The sequence below is a fragment of the Sparus aurata genome, chromosome 24 (assembly GCF_900880675.1).
Source record: "Sparus aurata chromosome 24, fSpaAur1.1, whole genome shotgun sequence".
Lineage (NCBI taxonomy): Eukaryota > Metazoa > Chordata > Actinopteri > Spariformes > Sparidae > Sparus > Sparus aurata.
The window spans coordinates 20,828,490-20,837,877 of record NC_044210.1 but is presented as its reverse complement, the minus strand read 5'-3'; the positions used below and the strand labels follow the sequence as shown (position 1 = coordinate 20,837,877).

Sequence of the window (9,388 nt, the reverse complement as noted above, 5' to 3'; positions counted from 1 at the left end):
TGTTGCCCAATTTTTGGAAGCCCCACCATTTTTGGGTGGGGGACATTTTCTGTGGCTGGCGGGGGCCACCACCCTCTGGTCGAGGAGAGTGCACCTCCATGCCAAGGCTTAGCCCTTGGTATGGCTTTTTTCCCCTCACATAAAAAAAAAACAGAGATCATTACACTTTGCACATACACAAATATCACCCTGAATCCAGAAAATTATTGCATTGTATCAATGTATTTATTTTTATATGTTATGATCCTTTTTTGTTTTTTTTCAAAACAATATGACATGCAATACAATAGGAAGAGGAAGACTTTAACAACAAGCCCAAATACCTGCAACCCACAGCTAACAATATTTACAAGCAACGTTACAGAAAAACAAGTCCAAAGTCGCTTAAAATAAGTGGACTGTGAGTGTGGGTAGTGCTGCAGTATTTATAAACCATCCCTCCGTAGCCCTGACTGTGGCCCACCCCTTCCGTATCCGTAACTGAAGGCCAGAGCTTTGTAATGGGGGTGCCTTGTGCTTGTTTTTAATGCTATCACTATGAAATGTTTTATGAAGTTGAACTTGTTAAACAATTGTGTTGACTGGTTGTTATGCCAATTGTTCCCTGCTGCATGGTTTTTATATTTATGTATTTTTAATTATTTGACAGATTAATTTGTTTGTAGCTATTTAAGGTTGGGTCAGGGTTATTAGGGTTACAAGTACGGTTGTGGTTGGGACAGGATAGGATAGGGGAAAGAGTCCCATCTTCCTTATCTACAGGGGACAGGAGGTGCGCTGTCCTTCCACTGGAAGTCTCCCCCTCACGATGCAACGAGTATTCCCCGTGAAATGAGTTTTGTGGTGGCTCATTTGTATGCCCCCGGAACATATGATGGTTCAATCGCTGTCATGCTCATATGGCAAGACAATGTGTATTTATCTTTTTAACTGTTTATATGAATATGACATTAAATCTATCTTAAATGAATTGAAAAGAAAAGGTGAGAAAACATTTTTTGAACATAAGATATATTTTCTTAAAATTAAATATGGTTTGTAAAGTAACGTGTACAAAAAGTAACGTTTCGATCACTGTCTTCTTCAGGCATAGGCAAACACCAAAAATATACTGAGCTCTGCTCACAGACTGTCAACAAATGTTTCCTCAATGAGAGCCAAAGCAGGAGTGAGCAGTGTGGTAAAGTGCTGCAGTATTTATAGCCCGTCCCTCACAGTCCTGACTGAGGCCCGCCCCTTCCGTATCCGTAACTGAAGGCCAAATGAGCTTTGTAATGGGGGTCCCTTCTACTTGTTTTTAATTCTATCCCTATGACATGTTTTATGTAGTTGAACATGTTATACAATTATGTGTGGAATAATAATTTTAAAAGTATTTACATTATATTCTTTATTGGTCCTTTTTATGTTTTATTAATTTTGCCGATGTACGAATGCCAATTATTCCCTGCTGCATGGTGTTTATATTAGTTGTCTTAGTTTTTATATATTTCTTAATTAATGTACAGAAGAATTTATTGATTAGGGACTGTAAAGTAGGGATGGTAAGATTCACCAATTTGTATAGGTACATCCATATGAACATTTACAATGTGGTTGCATCAATGACAGAAGTGTGCATAGGTTAAGAAATCAGGATGAACTCGAGATATATCGTGTATAAAATCTCTGCATCGATAAAATCTGACTCATATCTATACTTAAAATAAACTAATTTAGAAGTAGGACCAAGTGCTTGTTTCCGTTGTCATCACCACGGCCGCGATCAGCCGATTCAGCCAGAGTCTCGTCTCACGTGAGTTGGAGCCAGGGTGAGCAGAGCACCAAACAACAGGCTGGAAATCACAGCCGGTCAGAGAGAAAGTAAGCATGGAGGAAGAAGAGATACACTCGCCGGTCACTTACAGGTCAGGTGTTTGTGGACATTTCGGCTTTTATAAAAGAGATGGTCAACTTGAGAAATTCCATCTGTAAAATGTGCCGTGCCGCGATTAAACACAACCAATCTAAGCTCTCACCTGAAGCGGCGACATGGCGTTAATGTGACAGAGGTCCTCGTCGGCTCAAGTGGTTAGCACCAGCGGGGTGCTGCTACTAACACAATGTTAGTGTTTGTGTCGCTGTGTGGTTACACGCAAGTTGTCCTCGTGCTGAAAACATGACTTTTCGCATACGTGACATCACTCCCGAGATGCAAGAAGAAAGAAAAAATATATATTGTTACAAAGGAAAATGACAAAAATAATAGTAACGCACAGTGACTTGAAAAAGTAATTTTAATCTGATTACTGGTTTAGAAATATTAACACGTTAGATTACACGTTATTGGCATCACTGATTGTGTAGTTTAAGTGCAACATTAAGCTTCGGCCAATCCAGAAACTGGATGTAAAGAAAAAAATAAAAACAGGAGAAATTAACTTTGAGCTCGTTTGGAGGAAAGTCGGAGATATGGACTAATTTCAGACAAGTCCTGGGCAGTGACAACATGTGTGTCAATCTATACAACTTTTGCATTCATTCAGCAGCTTATAACTGCCAAAAGGCACCACTGTTTAGAGTTTAGTTTCCCATTGTCGCTGTTGAAAGTGTGAAGCACACTGTAGAAATAAAGAATGAACATGAAATATCTGCACCACTTTGTATTCCATTGTACAATATTCTTCTGCATCACATCGCACTGCATCGCATTATGTTAAACAAAATTGTACTATATTGCACTGTATCGCAGTAAGTCGGACAATCGTATCGTATCTTATCGGTGGTTGTTTTATATGAATCTTTAATGTATCGTATTGTTGGCAGTGTATCGAGATGCGTATCGTATCGCCTCAGCGTTGAAGATGTGCATCCCTACTGTAAAGGGGCATCTGGGTTAAAGTTCAGTCCCAAGTGGTTAGGGTTAGGCATTAATAAAGAGGGTTTTTATGACATATTTTCACAGTCTTGACATTTCATTGGTTTGATGACAAACTCAGATTTTATCATGATGACAATGCATCTTGTATAATGAATGATGCACAACAGAACAAAATCAGAAATGTGCCTGGGTGCAGCGAACAGGTCTGAACATCGGCCACCAGATGGAGCTAAATGGATGCCATCTAATTTTTATGGCTGCATCGGTCCATTTCTTTACATTCTCCTCCACGGTTACTCATGTTTCGTTCCTGTTTCTATTTTAATATTTACTCTGATTAGTTTTACAATCTATATTTTTTCCTGTCAAGTTTGTACACTTATACAAAAATCTTCTGTACTTGGTAAATTGTCTTTCTGAGATCACTTGTGATTTATCATCACTAGTTATTTTTCAGACATGATTAGACTTTACAGCCATGTTGGATGAAAACTGGTAGAGTCTTTTTACATTTGGAGGCAATGAACGGGACAAACATATGTTTTTGACTGCTGTAAATAAAGTCAACACTTAAACCCGATCAGTCTCATGTTATAACACAGTGAACGATATGAACTACCTCATGCTTTCTTGCAGTAAACATGTTAATCTTTTAACTGTCTCAGCTTCACACTTTAGACATAATTCATGACGTTGAGTTTGTTGTGCACTGTGAAGACTCTCCTTTAATTTAGCTGCTGTGAGGAATTCCTGTTTGGTTTCAAACACTAGCCTCTTTCACACTGCCGTTTGCATGCGGGGATCCTGCACCAATTCTCCGCCCTCTGTGTGAAAGTTTCAGATGCGGAGAGGGGGGAAATTTCGCTCCAGCGCTGATCCACCTCTGGAGGTAGTATCAGGGCCGCATTATTGGTGAGCCGTCCCAGTGTGAACGGATAATCCGGAGGCGCGGCGCGAGGGCGTGTCAGTCTGACCCCCAATTTCCACTGGATACGTCTCCGCTGCGTTGCGTCTCCGCCACACCAGCGAAGCAAATACGTTTCACTATAGTCAATGTGTCAATCCCCACCAGGTCCGCTGCACTGCGTATCCACTCCGTCCCAGCTCCGGCAGTCCGGAGCTCTCCGGAACAGATACGCAGGACTTCTATATCTGGCGGATGCCGGAGCACGACGCAGCAATTCAGCTGAATTTAGCACCGAGCAGACAGGAAGTCAAGTGCTAAAATACCAAACAGCATCCAGTTACCTTTCAAAATAAAACACTCCGTGTTGACACCAGCACACAAATCTCAAAAAAGAGACAAACACAAGCTCTTCTGCTGATCCTTCGGTCGGGAATACTTCGTGTTATTGTTTTTAATAACACAGACTTATAACTGCGGTCGTGAGTGATCATGTGATTACCGCGGGAACTCCTCTGCCTCGTGAGCCAGCTGTCTACCTAACTGCGCCGCAGCGGACTCAAACCGCAACCGGTGGGGATTGCCAGACGGCGGAGCAAAACCGGATCAGAGCTGCAACACAGCGGACACGTATCCAGTGGAAATTGGGGGTGACAGTCTGGTAACTGCACAGGTCCTTCACTCAACTAAATACAGAGAAATGTCCCACAAAGCAACGTTACGTGACCAAACAAAAGTAACATAGTAACTGTAACTGTCTTCGGCGACGTATATGAGGAAAAAAATACCACAGCTGTATGCGGAGAACGCCTGTCCTCCTGTCTGTCCAACCGACTCGTCACATTTCTGCCCGAAAAACGGCGTCTGTCACCGGCAAAAAACTTTAACTCACCAAGTGTTTGTGATGAAGAATAAATCACCGCGACCGTCAGCTCTCCGGACCAAGACTTCAGGGAACTTTCCCCCAGAAAACAGCCTCCGTCCCCGCAAGTGAGGGAGTCAGACAGCGACTTGTTTACTGATGGTGATTATGTAATTATGTAATTTAGCACGAAAAACATAACTTTGTCACTTTCCAGGATGTTTGGTGGGTCAGGATCTCAATCACTACACATTTTAACAGCATCCATGTGATTGTAAAGTGTCCGTGGGTTTAGATTGACATGCGGGGCACCTGGGAAACACCGACATCATCAACATGGTGTGTACAGTGCCGGCTCTCTGTGTGAATCACACGGCGGTACGGCGGAGATGCTTTGTGCTGTGTGAATCACCATCGGCGGAGAATTGGCACACCACTGCTCCGGAGAGAGTGCGGAGACGCTGTGTAAAAAGGGCTACTAACACAATAGAGGAAAGTAAGACAACAGAAGAAGGCAGAACAGTAGAGGACCGTATAATACATCAGGCGAAAGTAACATCTCAGTAAATAAGAGGCGACAGGCTGTCAGGTGACTCTGAGGTTTGGTTTATGTCGGCGGGTTACTCTGATAGAAACCATTCAGCAGCTTTGGTTCAGCTGACAGATTTTGCTTCCGAGCCTCCAGACAACAAAACATCATAGTCACGTCAGCTGATCAGTTCACATGACCTTGCGTTTCATGATAGCTGCTCTGATCAAATGTTTAAATCTGTCATAAACTTGCAGCTGCTGCACTACATTCCTCACATTCCACCGTAGCCCTACTGCCATAAGAAGGCTACACACGTTTCTTTTACTACCACTTGTTTCATGCAGTATGACATCACACCGTCATGCAGTATGACATCACACCGTCAGCTCTGGTCTTATCATGAAAAAAAAGAACGCATGTGCAGTCTGAACGCAGCCAATCAGCATTCATCTCTCAGCAGCTCAGTCATGTGACAGATCTCCTGCTGTGCAAAGAATTGTGGGTCCAAACAGCCAGTGAATCATGCTGGCATCATTCTGACAAGTCGACCCCCATGTGTTTCACTACAACAAGTACTTACTGGGCCACAGTATAGATACTACAAACACTTCTACAGAAGTAGTGCAGTAAGTACTGGGACGTAGTACAACTAATACTTTTCTCAGCAATTAAACAGACTAAGGCTGGGATGTTATGTGAGGTTGCCATGGTAACAATAGTACAATCAAAAACACTGTTGGTTTGATTGAAAGCATGCAGGTAAAGTTAGCGAGTGTCCGTGTTTCAGTCTGTGTTCAGCAGGAGGTCAAAGGTCACCATTTACATTCAGACCTCAGAGGGTCGGCGGCTGCTAGGTGAGCTTCATTAACAAATACTATGTTCTCCTCTCTCTTTTTTATTGGTTTCAGTCTCAGTCTCACTTAACGATCCAGGTCCTCCATACGGTTTCCTCCACTGTTTTCTTTCTCCTCATCTTTCTTCTCCTTCAGTTTCTGTCTCTCTTCCTCCCCTGTCTCCCTCTCTTTCTCCCTCTCACTCTCCTCCCTCTTCCTGGCTCCACTCTCGTTCTTCAGGTCCTGAAACACCTCGGTGAAGAAGTGAGGGTCAGCATTGATCCGTAGCATGTCGCTGCTCAGGCGCTCGATCATCTCCAGTGCTCGTTCCCAGAATGCATCACGGCTGGACTCCACCAGGAAGGGTTTGAGGGGGTACGAGATCTCGTTGCCGAGGTACGAGTAGCCCAGGTAGAGACAGGTGAGGAAGGTGGCATGGAGTTCGTGCTCCGAAGACATGTCCTCGTCCACGGCATCGCGACACAGCAGGTACACAAAGACCAGACTGGCTGGACTGATGAAGCACTGGTCCTGCAAAGACACAGGACACAGAGTATTAGCACTCCAGAGAGAAGAGTATTAATACTACAGTGAGAAGACTATTAGCACTGCAGGGTTGAGTAATAAGTACTAATACTACTGATACACAAAATACCAGACTGGCTGGACTGATTAAAGGGATAGTTCAGGTTTTTTGAAGTGAGGTCATATAAAGTACATATCTGTAGTCGATCTGTTCCCTACCGTAATCACCGATCAGTGCAGCCTCAGTTTGGAGCAGCAGAGAGCCGCTCCAGCCCAGACGCTCAGCTTTGTACTGCAGTGAACGGGGTCCAGCGAAAAGGCAAATTAACCACCTAAAACAAGGCTCGTGTACAAAAATCAAGTTCAAGTGTACGTTGTATAGGTAAAATTCATACCGCTTTACATCGCCGTCAGATCGCGCTTTCTTTTGGCACTACATTTTCTCAACCGCAGAACCCCTGTATCCCTACGCATGAGCGCTAATGCGGAAGGATACGGAGAGTTAAGTTTCGTTTTTAACGAAAGTTACCCTCTCGTCCAGCAACTCATATTCCGCCGCTCGCAGATCAGCTGTTGCCCAGTTACGCTAGTGCGTAAATGTAGTGCCAAAAGAAAGCACGATCTGACAGCGATGTAAAGCGGTATGAATTTTACCTATACAACGTACACTTGAACTTATATAGATTTTTGTACGTGAGCCTTGTTTTAGGTGGTTAATTTTGCCTTTTTGCTGAACCCCGTTCACTGCAGTACAAAGCTGAGCTTCTGGGCTGGAGCGGCTCTCTACTTCTCCAAACTGAAGCTGCGCTGATCGGTGATTACGGTAGGGAACAGATCAACGATAGATGTGTACTTAATATGACCCCACTTCAAAAAACCCAAACTATCCCTTTAAGCTCTGGTCCTGCAGATACAAACATACACACACACACACACACACACACATACTGACCTGCCAGCCCTGAACCAGCAGCGCTCGGTCGACATTTCTGAACCACAGGATGATCTGATTGGACGACAGCTCCTTCAGTTTGACACAACGACGAATCAGGAAGTCTGAAAGACAACGCAGAAGCTCACCTGTGGACGCCTAGAAAAGAGGGGACAAGGAGGGAGGAGAGGAGACAAGTGAGCAGGGGACGAGGAGGAAGGACACAACACAGTCAACTTACATCCATAACTGACACAAATGTACACCATCATCATCATCGTCATTGCTGTTGTCATAAACCTGCTGAACGTATAAATCACTGACTGCATCACAGACATGACAAATTTGAAAATGTTGATGTTTTGTTTCATTGCGTTTAAAGTTATGAGTGAATGTTGAAGGAAAGAAAATTTAAGTCAATAATATTGTATCAACATCACGTGTGAATTTTCTCTCTGATGTTTGTGTTTGTATCAGAAACATCCAAATGAACTGTGACATCATGTTTGTCATTAAAGGAACAGTCTGTAGTTTTATAAGAGACAGATCTTCAAACTAAATCAATAATCAAACTGTGTTAGTTTCCATGACTGAATAAACAAACTGACCTTAAAGGACAACATAATTTATAATGCTTTACTTTGTTAAATGTGGCGGACCCTGCCACCTCTCTGGGACCTTGTTGTCCTCTGAGAACAGCTCAAAGTTTGCTTTCTGAGCTTGTTAATTTTGTAAATGTGACACAGTCTCTTTAAACGACTTTAGTTTAAAACTGTCAAATGTTTTTGTTTTTATTATTTGAGTTAAATTATTTAGGATTCTTGAAAAACATCTCACAGCTGATTTCTCTCTTTGATCCTTTCCATCAAACCACACCGACCTGCACCACCACCCTCCGTGGTGAGATAATCAGGTCCGGCCTTCCTCGGGTCTCATTCTGGTTCTGGTGCGGCACGGTGGGGACGGGAACCGGGATAGGTCCGTGTCTGTGTCCGCCCTTCAGCGCTCTGTGGCGGCTGTCGGTGACCGCCTGCTCCCGCTGCACGTGCCCGGCCTCGGACACCGCTGGCTTCACCTTCTTCCCGCCCTTCCTCTTCGCTCGTGCGGCAACGAGACGTTTCTTCCAGCTGAGCGCGTGCAGCAGCATCGGGTGCCTCTTCTTCTTCTTCTTCTTCTTCGTCTCGTCCTTCTCCTCTTCCTCCTCACGAGCCTCCAACGGCTTCTGCACCGTGAGCTCCCCGAGCTTCTCCGGCCCGCGAGCCGCAGCCTTCCGCGAGCCCGGAGACAGAGACAGCACCGTTCCCATGACGACAAGCGGACGGACCGGCGCGAGCCTCTCTGCAGCAGCGAAGGAGCAGTTTTCTGTCTGTCTGTCTGTCTGTCTGTCTCTAATCTGTCTGTCTGTCTGTCCGGTCCGACCGTTCAAACGTTAGAAATAAAAACGTGCTTGCAGCTCCATCACTGCTGCAGCCTCCGTCCTCCAACCTGTCTGTAGTCCTGATGGATCAGTGTGTCCCCCTCTCTGTCTCCACCTGTCTCTGTCTCCACCTGTCTGTCTGTCTCTGTGACGCAGTCTGGGGGGCGGGGCTCCAGCAGAGACTCTGTCCATGGTACTGAAACTTTAAAGCTGCAGTGGAGAAGATTAAAATCATTATTGTTGTTGCTGCTGGGGTTAGGTGTGATGATTCATCTGTTCACACCTACAACATACAAAACACTTTTTAGTCCATCATCCCTTTTAAACCCTGCTGCCTACATTACCCCCAGTGCACCTCCCTCTTCGGTGTGTTATGCTAACAGCTCACTTCTTTCTGATTCCACTCGAGATGACAGACGAAAGTCAATCAGAGCTGTGTCAGAAAATTAATAATTAATAAATACTAATAATCATAAAACTAACCAGCGAAAATACAAACATACATCACAAACTGAAGACAGAAG

At 44.2% G+C, this 9,388-nt stretch overlaps 1 protein-coding gene across 1 annotated transcript; it reads right to left on the bottom strand.

The window, feature by feature from the left end:
• Window positions 1–5,147: 5,147 nt before the first annotated feature.
• On the bottom strand, window positions 5,148–9,027 carry LOC115576672 (cyclin-dependent kinase 5 activator 1-like). The gene is made up of 3 exons (XM_030409259.1): window positions 8,328–9,027; window positions 7,469–7,606; window positions 5,148–6,522 (listed from the first exon to the last, which is right to left on the bottom strand). Exons 1-3 carry the CDS (start codon window positions 8,751–8,753, stop codon window positions 6,079–6,081), a joined length of 1,008 nt encoding a protein of 335 aa, XP_030265119.1. The 5' UTR covers window positions 8,754–9,027; the 3' UTR covers window positions 5,148–6,078.
• Between the last annotated feature and the right edge of the window lie 361 nt (window positions 9,028–9,388).

Excerpts from the sequence above, each read along its gene's own strand:
- LOC115576672 (XM_030409259.1), bottom strand. The coding sequence starts at position 8,753 with ATGGGAACGGTGCTGTCTCTGTCTCCGGGCTCGCGGAAGGCTGCGGCT. Across the intron at positions 7,607-8,327 it reads CACGGAGGGTGGTGGTGCAG|GCGTCCACAGGTGAGCTTCT; the intron begins GTCGGTGTGGTT and ends CCTCTTTTCTAG. Across the intron at positions 6,523-7,468 it reads TGCTGGTTCAGGGCTGGCAG|GACCAGTGCTTCATCAGTCC; the intron begins GTCAGTATGTGT and ends GTGTCTTTGCAG.